This window comes from Apaloderma vittatum, unplaced genomic scaffold (genome assembly GCF_000703405.1).
Source record: "Apaloderma vittatum isolate BGI_N311 unplaced genomic scaffold, ASM70340v1 scaffold17382, whole genome shotgun sequence".
In the NCBI taxonomy this organism is placed as follows: Eukaryota; Metazoa; Chordata; class Aves; order Trogoniformes; family Trogonidae; genus Apaloderma; species Apaloderma vittatum.
This window is the reverse complement of record NW_009702055.1, coordinates 319-25378: the sequence shown is the minus strand read 5'-3', so window position 1 is coordinate 25378 and position 25060 is coordinate 319. Positions and strand designations below refer to the sequence as shown.

General features: G+C 38.6%; 1 protein-coding gene across 1 annotated transcript in view; it reads right to left on the bottom strand.

Annotated features, from left to right (window-relative positions):
- Positions 1 to 24761, bottom strand: part of DCP1A (decapping mRNA 1A) — a gene marked incomplete at its 5' end in the record, with an annotated part of 30677 nt that extends 5916 nt beyond the window's left edge. Inside the window, 6 exons of the mRNA XM_009879395.1 lie at positions 1 to 250; positions 4183 to 4302; positions 7779 to 7917; positions 14211 to 14277; positions 22780 to 22907; positions 24721 to 24761. The exon at positions 1 to 250 is cut by the window's left edge and continues 536 nt beyond it. Coding sequence (XP_009877697.1) covers positions 1 to 250; positions 4183 to 4302; positions 7779 to 7917; positions 14211 to 14277; positions 22780 to 22907; positions 24721 to 24761 — 745 coding nt within the window. The remainder of the gene's footprint in view (positions 251 to 4182; positions 4303 to 7778; positions 7918 to 14210; positions 14278 to 22779; positions 22908 to 24720) is intronic.
- Between the last annotated feature and the right edge of the window lie 299 nt (positions 24762 to 25060).

Genomic DNA, 25060 nt, shown 5'->3' with positions numbered 1-25060 from the left:
CCTGCTGATTCAAAGGATTGGCGCTGGTTTTAATGCTTGGACTCTCAGATTTCCCTAGTGGCTGCTGTATTACTGTTGACTGGTCAAAGGAAAAAGGCAAAAGCAAACTGTGCTGCTCTCTGGTAGAGGTGTCAGTCTGCAACTTTTCCATTCTCTCTGGATTGGGATACGGAGCTGCAGGCTGTTCCTTTGGCACAGACGTTCCAAAAAGTTCCTCCAAAGTCAGATGCTTCTGCCTTGACTGAATTGGCTAGAGAGGAGGGAAAAGGAAGTTTTCAGTTTAGAAATATACATACCGCTGTGCATTTCACAGGGTCCATTACAGTTTCCAGAAACTATAAAGGACAAATATGTCAAATGCATTTGATATCCAAACTGTATTTTAAGTGCACCCTATTTACAGGAATTTTGAAACCAATTTCATTTACACAGAGCATCCTACCTATGTAAGCTTTTTCTCTACAGCCTTCTATGGACTGACTGTGCACTAGTGGTAAAAGAGGGCTACAGATTCTGTTGTTAAGATGGCATCTGCCATCGTCGATCAACCCTAATGACACAAGGCACTTCAGGAGGCAGAGGGAAAGCATACATGTTTAAGAAAATCCTCATAGAATTTATAGAGCTGGAAATAATTAAATGGCCTAAAAGATGAGAAAGGAACAGAGAAACGTGAAGGTACACAACTGAACCAGTAATACGTGCCTAGACAGTTCTCACCCTTTCCTTTCCCCTAGTCCAATAGATGCTGTAATAGATAAAAGAATCTGTACAAACCTAAACATAGGTATGTATCTCTCTCCTTGAGAAGTGTGTCCTTTAGCCTCTCTCAAAACCCCCAAATCTACCCTACACCACTGACATTGTTAGAAAAATCTTATTTTAAGGATATAGTCTTCTTAATATTTTCCTGAAAATATTTAAAAATGTGTTTCACTAAAGAGAACAGAAACAGCTACTAACACTCTTAATCTCAAAATTTCCCCCCTCCTTTTTTTTTTTAAGGTTGCACAGAAGCAGAAGTTATGTAAAACAGCTGGACTAAAATACAACATTCTGTTCAGAAGACTGAATGGCCTGCAGCACAATTCCAGCGTATTCTGATGGTATGTCTAAACAAAGATGCTATTTTACAATGACAACTACTGTACCATGACATTGCTATGCTAGCTCTAATTTTACTAGCACAGCTAACAGCAGGAAAAATACAGCAGTACAGGTAGCATGCAAGTAGTCTAACAAAAAAACCCTTGAGCTTGAAATCATACTGACTTCTGTTCAGGTTACTAATCTCTGCTGCCATTGTTGTTACTCATTTGTAACTAGCTTACAGTCAGGCACACTTTCATTTCACAGCCAAGACATTCTGTAGTTTATAAACCTTACTAATTATGTTCAGAACTCTTCCTAGAGTGTTGTTCTTACTTTTCTGCACTCATATTACTGTCCTGGAGACTTGTCCTTCAACTGTAAAGATTAGTTTAAGAGAAAAATCACTATTCCATCTCGTTTCAAACAGCTTTTCACTTCAGTATAACAAATTGACTAGGCTTCCTCTATTAATACGTTACAACATTCAAGTAATATACCGTGCTCTGATCCAAGTCAGACCAGCCTCCTATGCAGGTGCAGTCTCAAACATGAAGTCAATTTTCAGCCTGAATTGCAGAACACACTTTTTGCTTGACACACTTTTTGCTTGTATCATCTCTGGCTGAGGTATATTTTGAATGTATCATCAACTCGGTGTGTTAAGAAGACCCTTATGAGCAAGGGCTGCAAAAAGGCTAGACAATCACCTGACATGAGAGAAACTGAGTGCTGCTCATCTCCAGAAATAATTTCAGATATATTGAAACATTAATTAGCAGTCAGAGCTGCCACTATCAAGTTTAATTTCAGTGTTCTGGTTCAGTTTTGCCAATTGCTGACACAAAAGCATTTCATCATATTTCAATCATTCAATGATTTTCATTTTGAACTGCCAAGATAAAAAACTTGAACTTCAGAATATCACAGAGAAGACATTTATTTTTATTTCCAAATCTGCAGTATCTTTAGCATGAAATGAAATTAGTCAACATACAAGTATGACATTTTGGAGAGGTTTTAAGAATCTTGCCATATTTGTCGTATGTACACTTTTTTTTTTAATTTCAGTGATCACCTGTTTCAATTAGATAAAAAAATATATGTATTTTTACAGTTGAAATGCAATGTTTTTTCCAGCAGTCTTCCAGTTGTCCACATTATTAAAAACATGACTAAGAACAAACTTTTTTGTGATATATTAAGTAGATATTAACAGTTAACTAGATTTAAAGTTATCACTTATATTACTCAAATTTTTCTAGTATCTCTGCAGCTATTATTTTGAATAGCTCAACAGAATTAAAATATTCCATTTCACCTGTTCGGTAAGTCAGCTGTTCCCTTTTAATTACTTCAGTGCAATTTGTTCAATCTTACCTTTCCAACTTTTCCTTTACTAATTTGATTCTGTTCTGCACATACTGTCAAATGAGGCACTTCAGCTGGCTGTGAACAGTCTACAGGGAGGGACCCAAAAGAAAAAATCTTCTCTTAAAGGAAAGCCTCAGGCAACCCTGCTGCCAGGTCTCGAGACCAGGCCTGCGGCGAGCAGCGCTCGGCCACCCAACACTGGTGCTGCAAAGGCAGAAGTGCTGCTGAGGGCTGGCGGGGGCTGTGAGGGCCGATGTCCCCAGCCAACTCCGCACCCCTCATTTTATTTCAGGAACTGTTACTGCCCCATGCCCGGAGAGGGGCTGCTGCTGCCCGCACCTTACTCCCCGCCTGCACTGGAAATTATTACTATACTACAGCAAAGCGAGTATTTTGTTTACAGGTATTAAGTGCAAGATTGCACACATTTTCACAGGGCATTTCATTTTTCAGACACAGTCGATTATCGCATCAGAAACACGACTAACTATGGCCAGGACGGGAGGCAGGCCTTCCAGCTTACCCCCGGGGGCATTTTCTGCACTGCTGACATTTCTGTGCCCACTGGGTGGCACTGTAAGCAGGCCCAAGTTACTCAGGTGTTACAGGGAACTTGGTTACTGCAGAATTATTTTTTTCCTAAATTTATCTCTGAGAAGTCTTGCATGAAGCTACAGCTTCCTTGTGCACAAATGCTTACTAGCAAATGGAGTTAAATACTGAACTGTTGCTACCTATTCCAGACACTCCAGTGAGTAGACTAAGTATTTTGTAGTAAGTTTTCCCGTAGTTCTAAGACATTTACATGAAGCAGAGGTTATTTTCACTAGCATCTTCACTGTGATTTAAACTTGAATTACAGGACTAACACCAAGCTTTAGAATTTGTAGATATCTGGATACACACTGATTAAACATCTTGTATCTAACACTTCCCTGAAATAGGTCTCAGCGTTAGTACTACCACAATCTGAGCAATACCCCTTTTCCAACATCGAAAATTTTTATACAGTATTTCCCTTCCTGCAGAACAGAACTGGTCCTGTTTAGCTCAAACCAATTCAAAACCACATATGCTTTTTCCACAATCCAAGAATGAAGAAATCAGACAAGCAGGGCGCTGTCACTACCAGTCATACAAGCAGAGGTTCAATGCAAGCTGCAGAAGCGTGGGAGAAGACTGGCACAACCAAAAATGCATTTACCTAAGACTGCCATGACTGAAGCGCTTTCCGTTTCTAGTCTAGTAATTCACTGGTGATTTAAGTTAGCATGAAGGCAGCACAAATAAGCCTTAAGTAAACATCTCAAACAGGAGAAAGTAGAAGTTGTGCTCACGTGTGACAGACCACAGCACACCATACACTAACTGATGCTATATCCAGCTCAGTGATGTGGCAGAGATAACCTTTTTCTTGCTTCCTGGCTCTGCCAGTCATCCTGCACATGACCATGGGCTGACTTCTTCCACAATCCAGGTTAGTCCTTTTAAACACATTTGGATATTCACCAGAGTGTGGACACAGTCTTGTATTTTTAAATGTCAAGTCAAAAGACAGAACTTAGGATCCTACAAGTCTTCAAATCCATTAGTTTATTCAAAGCAATAGCACGTTAAGCAAGCATTCTAAAAATAAATATATTAATATATTTTGGTACCAAATTAGAAGTACTAAATGAAAAAAGAAAAACACATTATTTAGGTTTAAATGAAACATACCTGCTCTTGCACTTGTAATGAAGTTTTTTGTTCTGAAGGCTCTGTGCTTTCTGGCTTTGGAGGATTTGCATTTTGTTGCATTCCCGAACTTGATATAATACTTAAGTCACTGATCTGACTCTAAAATAAATAAATAAGCAAACACGTAAGTCTACCTTTATGAACTACTACAATCCTGTTTACATGGTATTTTGGGTGAAATACAGAGAACGTAGAGAGTACTGTTTTTTTTTAAGACACTGTGGTATGCACAAGTTTTTGAAGATAAACATTATACCAAGACATCCACCACCTGGTATGTATTCATACAGCTTTTACTCTTTAATTAAACCACAAAGCCCACCAAAATCCAACTTGCTTCATAATTTTTCACTAAGAAAATATATATATTTTTTTTAAAAAAGCAGTTTTTCACATTCTTTATCTGTGTTAGCTGCTAATGAAGAAATTTACTATACTTCATTAAACCAAGAACCCAAGCTAGGAACAATTTAGAAGAAAAACAACCTGTCAGAAGTAATTCTCAGTCACTGGCAAGAATGCTTGTCACTGACTTACTTTCATTAAATTTAATTAACCATGTACATGTATTTTCAGAAGGTGTTAATTTGGTTTCCTGTGAACAGGGCAGAAAATGGACGAGAGGTGCAGTATGCCAGACAGTTATGCTTGCAGAACGAGTCGACTTTCGTCTTTAATAAACATATACATAAACAGAAATAGAAATTGTATTACAGTTTAAATCACCAGTGAAAAAAGCCAAACTGGAGAACAATCTAGCTTTCAGAAGGTAAACCTGAGGCCTACGAATGATACAGCTGTGCACTGGCACAACTTGCGATAATTTGCTCTGGTCACCCAAAGCAGCAAAATACAGGTTAAACTTTTTAGCACCAAGGTAAAAAACAATCTGAGCTTTATTATTCTTTTTCTTTTTTCTCCAGTTTCTATCTGAAAGTAATAAATATAAAATCAAGTCCATATATTGTGATTTATGGACAGAAGTGAGAAGTAATTTCTCCCATCTTTCTGACTTCTAGCCACTAACTTGAAGGTCAGAAACTCGTTGTGCCTGAAATCATGCTGGATGCCTTATGTTTAAAAAAACATCAGACTAAGTACAGTTTTCTTTTCACTAGAGGATAAGCTGCAGTATGTTTCCATGCTCAAACTGAAACACAAAACATCACACTACAAAAGCATCCATTCATTTCATTAAAAAAAATAAATCTCAGAATTCATTCATTTTCACATATGGACTTGATGTAGCAAGTACTTGAAGGATTAAGCTGATTCGAAATCCTAGATTAAATCACTCAGACCTTCATAAATCTCTTTTTCACTCTCTCTGCCCCCTTCTCATGCTGACACTCTGCCAATCTCATGTGGGCTGCACACAAGGATTACTGTATGATCCATCTGGAATGTACCAGGCAGATAAGTACTTTCTGCTCCTAAATACAAATTCATGCGTAATTACCAAGTGCCATGAAATAATATTAAAAAAAAAAATTAAGACAGGAAAAGTTTCTCAAGAAGCCATCTTCAAAACAAGTTGTTACTTAATTCCATGTTAGCACTGACATACCTCAGCTACAAGAAGTTCCAAAATGAACACACCAAAGGTTTGTTGCTAAAGCTGAGGTGGTCAACAGAACATTCTCCAAAGAAGTTTGCTTGACACATGACCAGCATTGCTCAATTACATTTATCTGGCAACTTCTACACAACTACAGTCATGGCAGGCTATGGGATTATGGCCAACAGATTCAGCTCACATACAGACACAACAAGGAAATGAAATAATTATTCTAGTTTCACTAGTGTTCTAAAAGCATCAAGAAAAACAAACAACAAACCAAAATCAAGACATCAAAATCTCAATTCTATAGTAGCTCTCTACTCCATGCCCTGCGTATTTCCAGGCACCACAGACATCAGCTGCCTGCCACAGAATCTGCAAACCACTGCCTGTCTGTCAGTCTTTTCTTGTCTACAGAGCTTCATTCACAATGCTTAGGAACTTTGTTTCTAGCAAAAGCTTTTCACTACTCTCACATCAAAGAGATCTGAAAAATTCTTGAGAGGGGAAGCTGGAATATCCCCTTTCCATCTAATTTTTAAGAGCCATCTGTTGGAAATGTGCTAAGATACCATTCTGCAAAGACAAAGAGGGAAAAAGGGTTCCTTACATCCCAAGAGGGCACTACCAGAAAACAGCCAGTTCTTGTGGTGTATGTAGGGGGGTTGAGGTTTTTTTGTTTGGTTTTTTTTTCATTCCCCCAAAGCTTTCAATTTCTTTGGATTTGTCTCAACTGGTAGAACACTGAAAGACGAGTCATTCAGGTTTTGCCCTCACAAAAGCTGCTACTTCCACAATGCTGGCGTTCATACAAAGACACCTTCTTCCCAAACACCACTGATGCTCAGAGAATCAGAAGCAATTTATTTTTTTCTGTCTGGATTTAAAGGATTCAAAACCCACATTATTGATTTCCTGAAACTAGTATCTAACTTGGGTCAAACATATAGTACGGTTTGTCACATTCACCTGCCCTCAACTTATGTCAGAAAGTGATGAGTTAAGTTGGCTCATACAAGAGTTAATTCACACATTGATTCTTTTCTCCTCATCTCACACTGTACTGTAACGATCCAGAATCCTTCAAAGACTCAGATTCTCAGTACTCACAGGAGCTCTGCCATGACCTATTGCACCAGCAACTTTTGAAAAGAATCAAGAACTCTACTTGTGTGCTACCTCTTCTCCCACCAGAACAGCAACAAAACCCACAGCCCAGCTCTGCAATGTTACACTCACACATTGCTTTACTATTACACATTCTTGTATTATTACATTTTACATCTGTGCTTGTATCACAGACATGGGATAGTTCAAAGTTTCTGGGTGTTTGTTATACTATTCACCATGTTAAAGCTGCCTTAAGCAGCTCAATGAATGCTCTTGGTTATGGCATGAATCATAGCAGAGCTCCTCCAGTGACTTTCAGTACAAAGAAAAAAAAATATGCCAAAACAAAAACAAACAAACCAAAAAACCCACAAAAAACCAAACCAGACCCCAAAGTGTCAGCCACTATAAGGAATATTTACAATAATGGAGCTTCAACAACACAAAACCAGACAGGTTCAGTGGTACCTTCTTCTACAGTGCCACACATATACCTGTTTGCTCACATTTCCTTTGACAATGACCTTACAAGACAGCAGCTGAGTACTGAGATTAAGCAGCGCATGCACCTATTTTAGAAACATATTTTGTTGTGTCTGAATCTCTCAGGTATGTTTTTAATACAAAACTGTATTTTTTCCCCCCAAGAAGGTAGCAATTCAAGCATAAGAATACACAGGCCCATTAAGAGGTGCACCTCTTTGCAATTTTGCTTTAGAGTGTATTGTGCAGGATATTTTAATATAAAAGAATTATTCTCTATCATTTCTCTCTCAGGAATCAGAGGATATGCTACTTCAGTGGACTCCACGTGATGTCCTAAGCCCCTTACTCAGAAGTAGTATTTGCACCTAAGGTTATGGGAAAAAAAAATTTAAAAAGGAAAAAAAAGACATTTCCTTACTCGTTCATATTCATCCTTGGCTTTACTCAGCATTTCCAGGATGTCAATGTGCCTGTTTTCATTGCAGCCATTGGTTCTGCTGGGACTTTTTCTGTCCTGGGAAACTTGCTGTGATCTCTGAGATTCTTGTTCTACCACTCTGTAACAGGAAAGGAGAAACGAGATTTTAAAATTTTATCTGGAGTTAAACATGTTGCAAAAAGCAGTAAAGAAAAGTGTACTCCCAGCATATTGACACATTTTGTCCTGCCTGAATAAAACCCTAACACACAGTTGACCAAAGCTGCCCAAGTTGACCAAAGTTACACAAATTTTCATTTGCTACAATGTTTAGACAAGTCAAACTGTCAAATGGTCTGTATGATTCACCTCCAATCCAGACAGTACTGGGCTGTCTGTCACAAAGTTTTCCTGCTGCAAATGCTACTTCTGTAAGTGTCCTGTTTAGACACAATTACAATAAAATGTGGACATTCAAGCACATGCTACACAAAAAGCACATGTGTTATACCATAGACAGTAAAATAAGTTTTTTACTCTTTGCTTCCCAACATGTATCTTTTCCATATTTAGCCAAATCAAGCCATGTCATTCAACAAAATCAATTACAAAACCATTCCAATTGAGGACGACGCCTACCATTATACAGCAAAACACAGACAGTGGGGAAAAAGAGAACTTGGCTCCCCCCCAGTGTCTCTGGAGTCAGTCCAGTCCGCACGGAGGCTTAGAGCAAGTTAGTCCTCGCTCCCCTACTTTAGGCTCTAGAAAGACTCTAGTTGTAGTCATTCCAATTATCTGCAAGTGTACAACACACCTTTTCCTCTGGCCTTTGGTACCTACAGTTCATTCACCACTTCTACTCCACCCCTACCTGCCTTAAGTATCAGAAAACTTCAGTTTAAAAGAAGATGACGTGTACCCGGTACGTTTCATTAACAAAAGTAAAGGCAGCATATACTTCTAATCCAAACGCAGTTCACCAGAGATACGTGGCTGTGCAACACGCTAAAGCTTATCCTCTTGAAATAAACACACACCAGCCTGTAATCCCTTCTTTTTTAAGCCCGCATTAATCAAATATGTTAAGAAAAAACAAGCACTGTAAACAGGGCAGAGCTCTGGAGCTGGCATGTCCCTTGAGAACTCTCATGCCATGGAGCCGATGGCTGGCGGGGGAAGCCCAGAGGTGCCATCGAACAATCACAGAGAATGTCAGTCATTCCAGCCTCCAGTTTCTTTGGGTCAGCGAGGGCTCAGGACAAACTCTCGATTATTTAGAGACTGTAGTTAGGTATTTCTATACCTCTGCGTTGCCATTGCTGAGTTCCAGTCCCGGAAGCTTCTTCCCAGTTTTCTAGCCAACCAAGCCTCTAAACTGGAGTTTAGATGTTTTTCTTTGAAGAAGGGTTAGATTTGGCTTTTAACAGTTCAACGTTGCTTTCAAAAATACTTGGAAAATTTTTAATCATAGCAGCTGCTTATTTAAACAGCTTCTCATTATCAGTACAGGTTTCTCTATAAGCAAGCGTTCACCTGAAAACATAACTGAGAAGAGGGAGGCCAGTCCACGCTCTGCCCGACAATCTCTAAGAACTGCAGCATGTGCTCGTTTGGATGAAGCAGCTCACTACTGTACAAATGTTTCTATGGTGACACCCTAAGGGAACATTTTGTTCTCGCACCCCACATGGTCACACAGTCCTGGACTTGTCTAAACTCAACTCCAAAACTATGGATGAGAAAGGGCAAGGTAAAAGAACCTGAATATTTTGCTGAAATTTTACACATCAGCATAATTGTAACTGAAAAAATAAACAATTCAGTTAAGGTTAAAATGCTGGAGAGCTGAAGTCATACATGTGCTGCCTGAAGCAAAGGCTTTAGTCTTGAGACCCTCCTTCTGCTCTTAACCAGTTGCTCCAGAAGATTTCAATAAAATATCTTCCCATTAAAATAATACTAATTGGTCTCATAGAAAAACATCATCGCCAACTACATCTGCAGAAATGTACTGCAGAAATGTACTACAGAAATGTCATTTTGTAATTTTTCTATTTTCCATTAGGAAGTATTTCTTACTTTAATTTTTACTTTTTTTTTTAAAGAATAACAGACTATTATCTACATGAGAAGATAATTTAATAGCTTTTCTTCTTTCTTGTGCAGATTACATTCAGATGGTGGTTATGGGGTAAATGTGAAACAGTATAACCCCAAAACTGAGATACGGGCAACAAGCTACAACTGGGAGAGTATCTCAGAAGCCAGTTTGGGTCTGACTGTTAAAACAGAGTAAAACAAGCTTACAAACTAACTAGAAATATATAAAAAAAAACCTCTATAGATTTCCGTATCAGAATGCAAGAGTTTCACAAAGATTTGAAAAAAACCCAGCTAGTTTCTGTCCTTCTTCTAGAAAGTTCATCCCTCAGACAATCATCTCGACTTAAACTTGACCCAAATTAACTCCTTCTAAAGTTAGGACTTGCATAAATTCTTTTCATTTCAGAAAATTTTTATAATTCTTTTTTTTTTTTCCCAGGGGGTAGGTGGAGGGAAGTTCTGTAAATCAAATACTTTCGCTGTGGGAAACAAGTCAACTGATGCAAAGCTGTACACTGAGCATGCTCTGTATGCAATCCAGGATTAAATCTTCTTTAAGCAAGGCCTGCTGTTTCTTTCCATTCTATCAGATAGTGAAAGAGGCACAGGGGCTGCTGTGACAGTTTGCTTAAGAATATCTGCAGTTATAGCACTGAAAATATACCTGGCACAACCTCACAGAAAGGGGGCAGGGAGGGCAGGCAAGGAGAGGGAGAGAGAACGTGAGAATTGAAGTCTGTGATTAGAAAGGCTACAAACACCAATTTACTTTTCTTTTGAAGGATAAGCCACCAAAATATAAATGGATGGCCTGCAATCTTGTTAACTCAGTCTGGCACAATAAGGTCAAGTCGAACAGCAGGAAAGAGAATGCAAATCTCCTTGAAACCTTTTATGGTTATGTTTTTGAAGCTCAGAGGTACTGTAAAGGCAGTACTCTTCCCTATCAGTGATAAAAAAACCCACCACCACCCCACCTAAACAAAAAAGGTTCAAATACAAATTTCCACCCAAGATAAAAAAAAAGTGGAGCAAAATTAATGCTCTTGAAAGACCTTGTAAATATTTATTTCAAAATATCCTGAACTAAGCCTGATGCAGCCTGTTACCATGCCCTGAAATGCAGCTTTCCTTTTCTAAAGATTCATTTATTTATTTAAACTAAAGCATATACAGTTTTCTTAAATACACCTTTCATACCAGGCTGAAATAATTCCTGCAGTTTCAGCCTCCTTCATACTGAGAAGCACACAGAAGTATCATCATTTTTACTTTTCTTCTGACTGTCTTCTACCCATCTGTGGAGGGAGAAAGCTTGATGTTTGTGGAACCGATTTCAGCACAACAGTATCAATCCGCTTCTCAGAGTTTGTAACAGCCTCAGAAACGCAGCTTCGCCATCCCCCAGCGATGTGTAACTAGAATGCCTCCACTTCATTTTTCCTAATGTGAATCTTTAGATACTCAGCACCTCTAAGGCCTGTAGTATCAAACCAAGCACAATTTCATTCCACTGTGCTTTTTCAACAAATACAAGTAAATGTACTTGCACTAAATACCTTTCTCAACATACAAATGGCTTCTGCCAATAGTTTGGTTACCCCCTCCCCCCAAACCAATACACAACTTCAAAGGAAAAATAAAGTACTATTTGGACATTCCACAATCTAATAATGAAGCAAAACATTGATAAAAGCACTCAGATAATGGAAGACTTGTTACTAGCAGCACAAGGAGTCACATGGAAAAGACATGGGGTAACAGACACAAGTTGCTCCTGAGGAGACTTACTGGACTCCAGAGGAAAATTTTTCACTATGAAAGCAATTACACATTGGAATAATTTTCCAAGAGAAGTGGAGTGGCTTCCTCAACTTTAGACAGTTTTAAGGCTCAGCTTGACAGGGTGCTGGGCCATCTCATTTAAACTGTATTTCTTTACCTTAAAGGGCTGGACTGGATGATTCTTGAGGTCCTTTGCAATCTGGGATTCTAGATTCTTAGGCCAGCGAAGATCACTTAAACCTTTTTTGTCTAAGTTAATGGCCACAAAAATCAAAAATCATACTCAAGTGATGCTAGCTCTGTAAAATTTAACCATCTGTATTCTGCCAATATGCAACCAATAAGTCTTTTTAAGTACACATTAGATTCCTCTAGATTCACCTGCATAAGTTTGAAGTGACAAAGCTCAATACATGTTTCCCCAAACCTGCTCAATGCATTAAATTCTAATTTCAGTTTCAAAGATACTTTTAGTCCGCAATCATTCCAACAGCAACCACAAAGAATTCAAACATTTTAAAAATACATTTCAGCTTTTTGACCTTCCAAAACAATTTGCAATCCCAGAAACTTTCTAGGCTGCTGAGACCTGCACCATGACCAGGGGTGAAGCAACTGGCAGTTCAGCCTGTGTGTGCTAATATAAGCGACAACACAGGCCTTAGGGACCCAAGACAAGGCAAGCTACAGTAGTTTACAGAGGAGATGACAACAAAGCACTTAAAATCAGTCTGGGAATAACCTAAATGAGCCTCTAGGTTACAGTTATTTCCAGAATATCACAGAATCCAGCAAAAAGGGCGGATGTGCTTTACAGACTGCTGTGCCATGGCTATACCAGTCTGTTACCTGACTAAACTTGTAAAGATCCCTGCAGCATCAAAATCTCATGACTGGTGTGGTAGTGACGAGACAAATTTAATACCAAATGAACTCACATTTTGCTATTATGACACTTAAATCTGCAGTGTAGCTGTGCATGACAGAATCAGAACACAGCAGGGTTTGAAGAGTTCACTTCTCTCTCCCACTTCAAAAGTTAGTAATGATTTTAAATTTAAAGGTGCATTAAAAAAAGAAAACCCTGCCCTTCTGATGCTCTGTAAACACAAAAGGCAATAGACATTTTGTTATTTGTTTTGGTAACAATTTCCGGGACTGAGTTTCACAAAATTGTTTTCCATTAACCTTTATAATTAATCCTTGTGTTTGGACAAGCCAAATAAGAGCAAAAGGTCCAGCAGGACTAGGAAGCAAAAAAAAAAAAAAGAAGTGGGAAATGGAAACTGTATATGCTTATCAGGATGAAAGAAAAGAATCTTCAAGTTGTCCTGACTTGAAAGACACAACATACTGATTAAGGCATGCAATAGAAAAAAAAAGTCAGGAAAATACTGTGATAATGAAGAAAAGCAAAGCAGAGAACAAAGGATGAGAAGATGTCCTGTGGGGTACATCTGCATTTTTGCTAGTGTCACCACCCTTTCGTATGATTCAAGCTCCTTCCTCCTTTAAGGGCACTAAAGATTTGCTTAAGTTAATTCTTATCCTTTCCTATTAACAAAGAGCCTTGTCTTAATCTGCAAGTCAACTCACCTAACTGAACACAAAGGTGCAAGAATACACTCCAGTCACAACACGTCGTACAGACTTTTTGCCACGTTGCCAACGCAGCAATTCCAGCCGCCTTTGGCCTCTGCTGCTCGCTCCCATGTGTGTGCTGGGTGTGAAGCCCTCCTCAGCTGTGACAGCGCAACCAGCTACAGCCCAGGCACGCTAACTGCACCGCAGCATCAAACTAACAGAGAATCATGTTACAGCAAATACAGTCTTTAAAGGTTTCTTTAAATTGAGATCACTTCAGAAATTCTCCTGCTGCGTATCATCTCTGGCAGCCCTTGGAACTACACACTAAGAGCAAGTGACACAGCAGCTTTATAAACCACCTTTATCTCCAAGGAGGAGAAAAAGAAAAAAAGAAAAAATTGTTTAAAAATTTTAAGAATAAATCAAACAACCCAGAAATAAGCAACAATAAGCTCCTACTATTTCATGGTTCTGCTTACTCTCCTAACATCGTTTTATAAGATTCCACTTACTTGTTCCACTATTCTCCAATCTTTTCATTTTAGTCAGGCACACTAACCAAGCTTCAAAAAAAGAAAGAAAATGCAATCCCCTTCCCAAAAAAACAGTCTACCACCAAACACACCTCAAAACCAACCACAAAAACACGGCCGTAATTTTGATGACGCTTTCTGCGTCAGAGGGTCTTCTGCGAGCATCCCTATACAGAATATCAAATAATAAACACTGTTCATATTTGCTTTCTTTGGAGAATGTGAATTAATACTTCAAGTGATTTATTTACCATTTAGCTGACATAACCCCCCCCACATTTTAATTACTAAAAACACCTGGTACCAACAAGAATGTTGTATTTTTCTATTTAAGAGTGAGAGAAAAACCAAAAAAATTTAGTAGGTTGGTTTTTTTCTATTGCATAAAAGAATTACAGAATAATAAGACCACAGTACTTACTTAGCCATGAGTTTTGCTATTCGATGACAGTCATTCTTGTCGTAAAACCAGATACTGTAAATTGACACTTGAAAATAAGAAAAAAAGCAAATGTAAGACATAGGGTTTTTTTTTAAAAAAAAAATTATAAGAAAAAGAGCAAAAAAACCCACCAGTCCATTAGATCTGCAATATACGAATTACCATCAACTTCCACTCAAATCATCTGTGTGTGCCTGCTATTTATAAAGGAATCTGAAATAGTACATGGGCAACCACAAATACAACTTCAGTTGGATGAAATGCAATAACTACAAAATATTGATACTACTTGTAAATAAGAGTGGCAGGAAATGAACTACCAGATGCCTTCTCACTGTATGTTTAATCTGTCAATTTTTGAAGTTCAACAAAAACAGTGAGGTTCGAATTACAGCACGGCAGTTCAGTCAGAGGCTCTCTGGCAGGTTCCCTCTCCAAAGTCTGCTCCTATGAGAAATAGCTGCAGAGGAAGGAAGGCGTATCAGAGCTCCAGCCACACCGTCACACTCGTGGAGCAGCTTAAAACGAGATTCATACTGAACCCTACTCTTTGCAGGCATCAAGGACAAAGGAACGAGGGCAAAAGGGTTCCAGCTCAGCAAGACAGTAAGCCCCGTTCTAGCTTTCAGAATAGAGTTAGAGCCTGATCACCGAGCTGAGAGACGCTCCAGAGGGAGACACTTTGTACCCTCTTTCTTCATCAGCAATCCCACTTCAGAAGCCATTTTTACCCACAGGCAAACTCATCTCCTCACTGTCCCCACAGCTGTGCCAACACGACTACTCTGCAGAACTCTTCAGAACTGTATTGAATCCAACCCACAAAGCAGGTTATTCAAAATTTAAGTTCACCTATACAGTCTGGCAATGCATACTGTGCAAATACAAAGGCAACTGGCCACCTTACACATGTTATCATTAGAATATCTTTGTTTCTGAAGAGGCCCTTTAAGCCTTTATATATCTTTACACTGCAGTTGCTGCCAACATTCTTATGAAGTCACTAGCTGATTATAAAAATATAACTTAAAGCAAAGGATTGATTTAAAAACAAACCAACCAATAAACTCTTTCAAGCCAGATGTAGATTTTTATTTCCAAGTGAAATAAATACTCCCCTCTATCCCTTTTTTTCTCCTGCCTTAAAATACTAAAACATCTCAAACAAAGCCTACCCAAAATTATTTCAAGGCATGGCAGAGGGCAATTTAAGGAATTGTCTTCTTATAAAAGATATAAGCCAATAAAAAGAAGCATTTCATACAGGTAGCAAATTCTTAAGAAATATTTATTAATACAACTGCATTGTCTACTGCATAGAAACCTGAAAATGTTTCCAGTTCGAGCTACTAATTTAGTCATGTAGCCATATTGTATTTTTTTTCTTCTCTGACTTCACTATCAGACAAACTGCCAAGAGAAGAAAGCTGCTTCAAAAGCATAGTTGCTGAAGAAATGAAGATAAGGAACCTTATATATGATATCTTAATGGGACAGATAAGTCACACTCAATTCTGCCAGAAACAGGCCTACACAAGACCACAAGTAGAGCCAAATCTCAGTCTGGTGTCCAGAGTATCAGGCTTTTTTCCACTTAGTACTACTGGCAAGCAATCATAGGAAGTCACTGCAAAACATTAACAGTGTTACAAAGATGGAAAGCAGATTAGGAACAAGTAAACATGGGCATTAACTTAGATATGGTCCCACTGGCTGGAACGTTTACTGTCCTTTTTTCAACAGAGGGCTCACTGGTATTACCAGTTCAGTTCCCTTGCCCCACAAGTATGTGTGCACTCCCAACTGCATTGCTCTATTTGATACATTTCTTACACTAATGCAACTTTAACTATGAACATCCTTTTCTTAGAGTTGGTACTTACCAGTTATTTTCAAATCTGTGATCTTTTTACTATACCCAGCACAAGCATCAGCTGAACATTCATATGTCTAATGGCATCATTCTACTGCAGTTCTTTTAAGAGTTTTATCCAACACAAGCCACTAAATTAAGCGACTCATTTTTCCATCTAGTTCAGCATTTTCCATCCAAGTTTTCTACACTGAATGCAGCATCTTTAATACTCAAGTAGAAACAATTTGTAAACATCAGCTGCAATATCTTTCAGTTGGATTCACTTGATTTTGACACACATGACTTCATGAGTAACCCGTATCACAGACAAATCTGATTTCATAAAAATTTCAAGAACTCAGTTATCTTCATCTACATTCTTCTCTGGCATACGTAGTTATCAGAAACACTGACTCGCCAACATTTATCTAAACACATAACACTCAAGTTCTCTGCAAACTTGACTGGATCAATGATTGAATTGCTACTGAATTTGCTTGATTGAATTTGCTAGAGGAAAACAGAGATTTTCAGTAAACCAAAGCATTATTCAAGTCTTCCTGCTCAAGCAAAATAGCTGGATGACACCAAAAGGAACGTCCCAGGCTTTTCTACATTGTGCTCCCATGCTGCACGGGGTAGTCAGCTTACTGTTCCAGTGCTGCCCAGTTAGCAGATCTGAACTGAGAGCGGGGATAGCAAAGTGCCACAGTAGGACTGAGGCCTCACTCTGGCAACATAAAATGCCATTGCAGCCCAAAGCTGTAGTTTCACTTCAGTTATCATTTTAAACAAGCAGAAAGAAGACAATGTCACCACCCTTAAAATCCCCACAACTTGGCCTGTAACTCCTTCTACCTCAGTTCACTCCTCTCCCTTATGTCAGCTGGATACATTTTAATCCAGGCCAGTTTGCATATCATCTTAACAAATAAACCACTTAGCATGAGGGAGAGGGCAGAAACAAGCTGCTGGCAGCACAGTAAGGCAAACTGTTCAAATGTTCATGAAACTGTAGCCTAAGAATGCCATGCAAGAAGTGCACACAGGACTCATCAGCACCGCCAGCTGCAGAGATTCCAGACACCACCAATCTCTTTCTTACCTTAGGTAGTTTGGCCATTTGTGCAGATCTAGCTTCATCTTATTCAAAAAGGTGATCTGTTTAAAAGCTACCTTAACTCGCTGGAAAAGCTGGCAGAAGAGAGGTTTCATTTTACAGTTCCAATTTAGCTGTTGCTACACAAACGAAGCACTAAACTGGAAGTGGAGGAGAGTAATTTCAAACTCTCTCTCTGCAAAGAAAAGCCTTGTGTTTTTAAACCCATCCTATAAGGTTATCACGGAAAATCAACCTAACCCTAGCTCACTCCCACAAAAAAAAAAGAAAAGCACAGGTATGCATCATCTGCATACGGTACATGCACCACTTCACACTTCAAATAGAGTTTAAGACAAAAGCACATAAAGCAATTCTCCTAAAGCTCTTATTTACTTCAGTAGCAAGGTTAGATGAAATGCCACCTCTCCTCAACCAATCTGCCCTAATATCTTCTTCATCCTCATACACTCTGCATATTTTCCTCAATTTAAATATTAGCCTGTCACATGGATTTACAAATCATTAGAATTAATTAAGTCCCTTCCTTCCTTTTTGTTTTGAAAAATCTAAGGCCATGTCACAGTACAATCCCACAAGCAGTTGCACTGGAGTAACTTGGCAGGTGGCAAACAGCCTCCAAGTTCAGGAACACTTTAACAAACTGCCACCCGACAAACTCTATCATGCGACGAGAGGGATTACTACTTTGCAGCACCAAACCAGAGCAGGAAACCCCTTCCATCCAGAGTGCCATCTCTCAGGTGAAACAAAATATTTTTAGAACTTAACAGCTTTCAGTGGTTCCTCCCCCCATCTTGCAGTGCTACTTCTGGTATAAAGGCATCAAGAACAGGCTCCTTTCTTATCTCAGAGTAAAGCCCTGGGTTAATGCGCTTGCTGGAGAGCCATTCAACTTCGGCTATCGCAGAGATACGTTATACTTAATGCACTGCCAGCCAGGAACAAAGATGATAACGAGAGACTTTCCTTACCAGTAAAGATGCCCTGTTTTGAAACCAGACAGGATCTCTTTCAAAGAATTTTGAAAGCCATTTGAAATAAGGGAAGTCATTTTTTTACTAACTCTGACCCTTGGATAGGAGTGAGAAGCAAGCAAGAAAAAATATACAGAAAAACAAACCTAAACAAAAAGCCCACACTAACAAGAACCACTTGTTTTAATACCCACGTTTTATGCTCAGCATTTGCCTTTTCAGCACCATGGAAGTCAATCTGCCTGACCTCCCAAGCGAACTAGCTTGGATTAAGAAGCATTTTAATCAAGACCAACACCATCAATACAGCGGGAAAGTTATAAATGAGAAAGACTTAGAAGAATACCTCTTAAAGTCTGCAAGAAGTAAGTTGGCCATCGCTTAAAACTTTTCCTAATCTTCTATTATTAGGTAAATCAACTGTCGGTTCCAAAACCTCACATTACAGACTGAAAGAAAATACTGAACGTTCAGATTGGACTACTATTATTGTTACTGCCAGAAATACATGCTTTTTTTTTTTTTAAACAGAGTTTAAGATACTTCTCAAAAAATATGGAAAAGAGGAAATAAGTTTAGGTTCATTAAAAAAACCCAAATAATGGGAATTGGTGCTTCACAAACAAATACTCTAAACGCTCAGAAGAATGCACATGTGTCCAGAGGGAATGTTAGACCAAATACACCTGGTAACACATATTCCAGATTAAGCAATAATAAAAATAGTACATGAATTAAGAATAATACACAAATTTCTACATATTTTTAATTTAGAATTCTTCTCCAAGAAGAATTCTAAATTAAAAATACGGTACATTAAGTCAAATAATTTAATTTCAGTAATTTCTTGATTTGTTCACATTTGGAGATACTTATTTCTTTAATTCTCTCTAACAACAAAAAGTAGAATACTCTTTTCTTTACCACTGTATCTGGTATAATGTCTCACAGCTTTTTAGTCACACCTCCTGGTCATTTTTGCTTTGGGATTTGATACCTCGTGAATAAACGGCATAAGTTTCCAGGCAGCATTATATAAAACTTTTAAAGTAGACAGCCTTTCTCAAACTTTTGGGTTTAAGTATTCTTCTGGGGCTTGAACTGTATTATGTAGACAAAATGATCTGGAGAAGAAAAAATAATCTGGAGTTGGAATTTCCCTATTAACAGCTAAAACATTAAAAAGGTATTATCTTTGGGGAGCAGAGGAAGCACCTCTGCATGTCTCGTATCTAACCTGAATAACAACTTGACTCAAATTTTCATTTCACTCAGTGAACACACCAAAGGGTAGATACAAGAAAGGTTCTGTATCACTTGGTCTATTCTCCTTCCAGAATATCCCTGAAAGACTCCTTCATACCTCATCCTGCAAAAACAGGGGGAAACCCCCAACAACAACTATGAAAGATAAGTCAGGCCTCCCTTCCCACGAGAGTAAAATGGCAATTACCTCACCTTGTTCCCAGAGTATGAAAAAGCCTTTGTGCAGTTGGGTAAAGGATCTCATGTCTACAGCTTAACAAAAGTAAGGTCTGATACACAGCAAACTAAAATTACATTGTATATTAAAACCAAGTATTTGAGCAAACTGAACCATAAAAGACTGGTAAAACCCACCAAAAATATTATGATCTAGCATGACAGACAAATCACTCTTAGAGGCTCCAGCCAAGCAAAAATAATGTTTATATACTGCTTGAACAGTTTCTCTTACAACTTGCTAGCCACTCTGCATAGACTGGAGCACGAATACTCAGAACAGCTCTCATGCCATGTAAGACAGAAACGCCAGAGGTCTGATCTGGTGTATATATAACAGACATTGCCCTTATCTAATTAAGACAGAATCACAGAACAAACTGAAAACATGAAGTTCATAAAACAGTATCATATTCAGTTATAAAGACTGCTGATATGGAACCTTCCCCAATATGTGGTGGCATAATTTTCCTTTCATTATCTTCCATTTCTACCATGCCCTAGGGAAATGTTCAATGACAAAGCGTGATTTACCTGTTACAACCTAAATACACAGGCACAAAATGTATTTGACTTTGCTGAACAGCAGCATGGCTTTAGGTTTTTATCTGGTCATCAGGACCACCCCTCATCTGTAAACTGTGAAAACAATCATCACTTCAATCACTCAGCAACCTGAGCAGGGCAACTTACTCTTAAGAGCCTCTAACCACCACAGAAGATTTCCTCAAGCAGGATACAAAAATACTCTACAAGAAACAGGGCTGTTGCCAACACTCTGGATGAGGTAGCTTCTCCTTGCACAGCCTAGTCCATCCTCTTTCAGTCATTAAAGGATCTCACAACTTCATGTGAAGCCATTAGAGACAGATCACATTAAGCCTTTAGAGATACACATTACATTAACCAGTGGCTTAAAACTCATATTTGAGCTAGTCCCAAAAATGCAAAGGTTTATCATGCCAGCAGGCATCTGAGCATAAGTGGATGCCCTTTCATGCTGAAATGTGCCTGCAAACCTATGTCGGCTCTGAAAGGCTTTTTAAGTGTCATGAGCACGATGCAGATAAAAGCAAACAGCTTTAACACTGAATATTTCAATCACATAATTTGGTTTTTTCCTAACTATTTCAGGAGATAATTTCAATTTGCAATCAGTGCAGACTATTTCCAAACATGCAACATGCTACCACTCTCTTCCAAGGGACAGGATAGAGTGACAAAATAAAAGACAGCTTCCAATGCCAAGTCTTTAGAAATTACAATAGGAAAGAGATAAGAGGGGGAAAAAAAAATACTCTTGATTACTTCTGAATGCAATTATTTCCCATATCCAGTCTATAATATTTTATTTGCTCACCTTTGTATGAATTTCTTCTTCATACTTTTCTATGTCATCTCTATCCTAACTCCCATGAGCCTCCCACAGATCTTACACAATGGTGTTTCATAGGAAACTGAGAGCTTTTATCAATGAGACAGGCACATAATTAACTTTATGAGTTTCTAATGAACTCACGCACAGCCTGCCTCCTCCAGCTGCTTCCTTTAAGTGATCCTCTAGTTGCTCCCACTAGCACACACCATGGTAACTCCACAGCAGCTCCTGCTTCCTCATACCATCAGCAGTTCCACCAAAAATGAATCAACTTCCTGCTTCCTTCATGTCACCCATCTCACAACTGCAACTCCTTCCTCTACTGCCACCCTGTCAGCCATCCTTCCCCTACTACCATCATCTACAGCTCCTCTTCCTTCCAGACCAAGCAACCTGCTTAAACATCCAACTCAATGCAGTATGTTTTTCCCTTCCTTCCAATTTTCTGCCAGTCAATTTTTCCTTCCCTAGTCTCTCAGGCTTCTCAACTTACTGACAAGTTTTGTCTTTTTCCTCTCAATGACACTTACAGAAGGAGGACTGCTAAGACTATTAAACAAAGGAGACCACCTACCTTAAGCTGCTCTTTGTCACCATAATGGAATCTATCCTACTCCCCCCTGACCCTAGAGGCTTTCTGAGGGTCAGACAGGAAGGGATTAACATTTGATTGTTCTTTTAGGTACACTGAAATGTAGCCAAATCAGTGTTCTCAGCTGTAATTCACAGGGACATTCTGATAGGAAAAAGCCACGGTGCTGAGAAACTACCATACCCAGACAGCACAGAGGGCTCCAAGCAACCAAGTAAGGGAAACCTGTCACCAGACAGCAGCAAACTAATTTCAAAACCCTCACCTGGAAAAGAGGGTATGAAATGATACCTTTGTATCAGGAGGACCCTGTGTTCTGTGGGGTGCCTTGTATTTATCTACTTAATCCAACGCGAATTTCAAATACACGTATACTCCCTCTTCCTCTCTTTAAGGGCTACATAATTTATGCTTTGAGCTCTTTAGAGTAACAGGGCTTCTAGGGTGTACTTAATCAGAACACAGTACGCTGGGACTCGAATGATAACCCAAAACACTACCAGAATTCAAAACACAGCAAGAAGATGCTGACTGCTACATTGTCGCTCATCTGTGTAATAGCTATCCTAACACCCAGACTTGCTGGAGTCCAGATTCCAGGAAATTTAGTACAGACATCTATCTTCCGACTCCAAAACCTATCACAGAGAAAGAAAGCTTCAACCTGGAGCTGAGCAATTTTCTCAACTACTTCAAGCAGCTACTGATTAATATTTAGGTTTTTGCCTGCAAAAGAAGCAGCCTTTAGAACTGTTCTTGGTGTTAAAGACTTTCAAATCTCTATTGATCTTCATTATTCTTTCAGAGATTTATTAATGCTATAACACTGTAATAATGTATAATATTATACATGCTTAGATTAAGCCTATCGGATCCTTCATTTAAAAGAATATAGCAGTATCAAATTTTGTTAGTATATCCTCTTATTACTGAAAGCATGTGGTCATTGTAATACTTTACATAGCACACCTTAACAGAACAGCTGTTTAACTAATCTGGCACTGCAGACAGAAAACATCACCAGACATTTCACTGAAACCTCCCCCATTATATTATACTTGAAACATACATCACAGTAATCCAAATGGTCTTAATTATAAAACAGAACATGAAGCTTCTATGGGTTAAAGAAAGTTATACTCACAGCTAGCATTTCTGTAGAGAAGAAAAGGTTCATGGAGCTGAAACTCCAAATCTTTATTTACTGGTTCAACCAGGTTGTGCATGTTCAGTCGATTCACTATCGTAAAACCATGATAAGGAGAAGCTGACCTATTGTATCAATTAACACAAAACCACAGATTATTTCCTTGATCAATGTATACAATTTTCTGAAACAGGTATAAAGCATTCTTCAAACCTCCATTGCTTTACTAGGTGAAGCTTTAGCAGCCCTGAGGCACTAATAGCTGTTTTACGCCATTTCTTGACATGTCAACTAATTTAAATTTAAAACTACACTTACCTCAAAGTAGGATTAGCATTAGTTTTACACTGCTAAACTGCTGAATCAAATGTATGTTTCAAAAATACTAAAAAAAAAAAACCACATAAGGGAGGTCCAGGATTAAAATTCAAGTGTTTTCAACACTTCACATAAGATAGTTTTGAAGCATTTTAGAAGCTTTTATTAGAGGAGAAAAAACAAATCGCTTACAGAGCAACATTTACCTTACCGTAAATAAGCACAACAACAAAAAAAAGCTGTTATCTGAAATAACATGAAATACACTTAGAGGGAGATCATAAGCAATAATTTCTTCCTAAAGGGAGATTCTTAAAATAAATGTTTAACCCAGTGTCCTCGAAGAAGATATTAAATTAATTACTCAAGAGTTTTATTACTTTGTGAAACAATTCTTATTATCTAGAATTTTCCTAGACACGAGGTTGAAAAAGAAAACACTGGAAGTTCAAGGTAGTTTTAGTCCTGCTTTCTCTTGCTGCATGGAAGTCATGTAAAATACTCCACTGTGCCTGTAAGTAGTCATATGATCAACACAGCAGCATGACAGGGTAAAAATCAGACATAATTAGCTGTAACAATGTGGCCACCTTTACTAAATGGTCAACAGCAGAATCTGTAAGAGCTTCTAAGGAGGGGGGTCGTGATTTGAGAGCACCAGGGTAAGAGTTCTCAAGGGTGATTGCCACAGGTGGCAATCATGACGGGGCAGGAGGGGCAGCTGGGTACTTTGACAAGGTAGCACACATGGGCAATCCTTTTAATACACCTAAGAGAACTTGTCTGAAATAATCAGGTAGTCACGCAGAATCTTTGTGCTTAGTTTTTTTTGTTTTCAGTTTGGTTGGCTGTCTTAGACCAAGTATTTCCAAGCTTGGAGCTAAAGCAAAGTAGATGAGAACTGTCCCTTCACAGTGCCAGGATAAAAAATTGTAATGACCCAGTCTATGACAGTCTCTTTCAGGACAGATTAAGCCTGCATTATTTATATTTCTTACTATCAACAGAATGTTATTTCATTGTCAGATTTTTGAGTTGCCTCTAATTGGTTTTATGTGCCAGTTCTTCCCAACCATCACTTTCCCCCACACCATCCAATAAGAAATTTCTCTACAGGTTTTGATGAGGAAGTCTAGTAGCCCCCAATACTATACACTAGCAGACCTCCGGCTTTTAGGCAACTTTGTTCATTGACAAAAAAACCCCTGCCATTTCCCGACAATAAATTAAGACAAATTATTTAATTTGTCATCTGTATTTTTTTCATAAACAACTTTATGGGTTTTAGGAGACAAAGGAAGGCTCAGCATTTAACAAATGTTATTGGAGTAACAAAATAAGCTCAATTAACCACGTTCTTGTGGGGATACTTATGCAGTGGTCAAGTCTGACAATTTTTCAGCAGTACTTTTAGGTACTTTTGACAGTTATTCATCTATGTGCAGAGCTCATTCTTTTCAAAAGAGTACACAGATATTAACAGTTGGACAAATAAGTAATTATCAGTGTACTGGATGCAGTAAATCCAGTGTGAAAGCTATACACGTAGCCATCTGAGGTTTGTTTTCTTAAGGAAGGAAAACAACACTCCCTCTAAATAATAATAAAAAAAAGCCTTACCTTTTGTACACAAATAAGGTTCCTTCTATATCGGTTTTCTCCTACAAAAGATAATGGTTGCATTTAAGGGATCACACAATCACGTAGCTTTCAACAGCATTTTAATTACAGATTTACCTTTTCATGAGTTTTCCCATCAAAGGGCTAAAAATAGGATCTCTTATTTTCAGAAACTACCTAGTTTGTTAGTAACATCAAGAAATTTCGAAAAGATTTGTATCACGTTATCAACCTGACGACTCGACAGACGCTGTTCCGCAGCCTTCCTACCCGGAGCCTGACGGGTCGGGGCCGGCACCTTTCTCTGTTTCAAGCAGGACTCCAGCCCATCAGTCCGCAG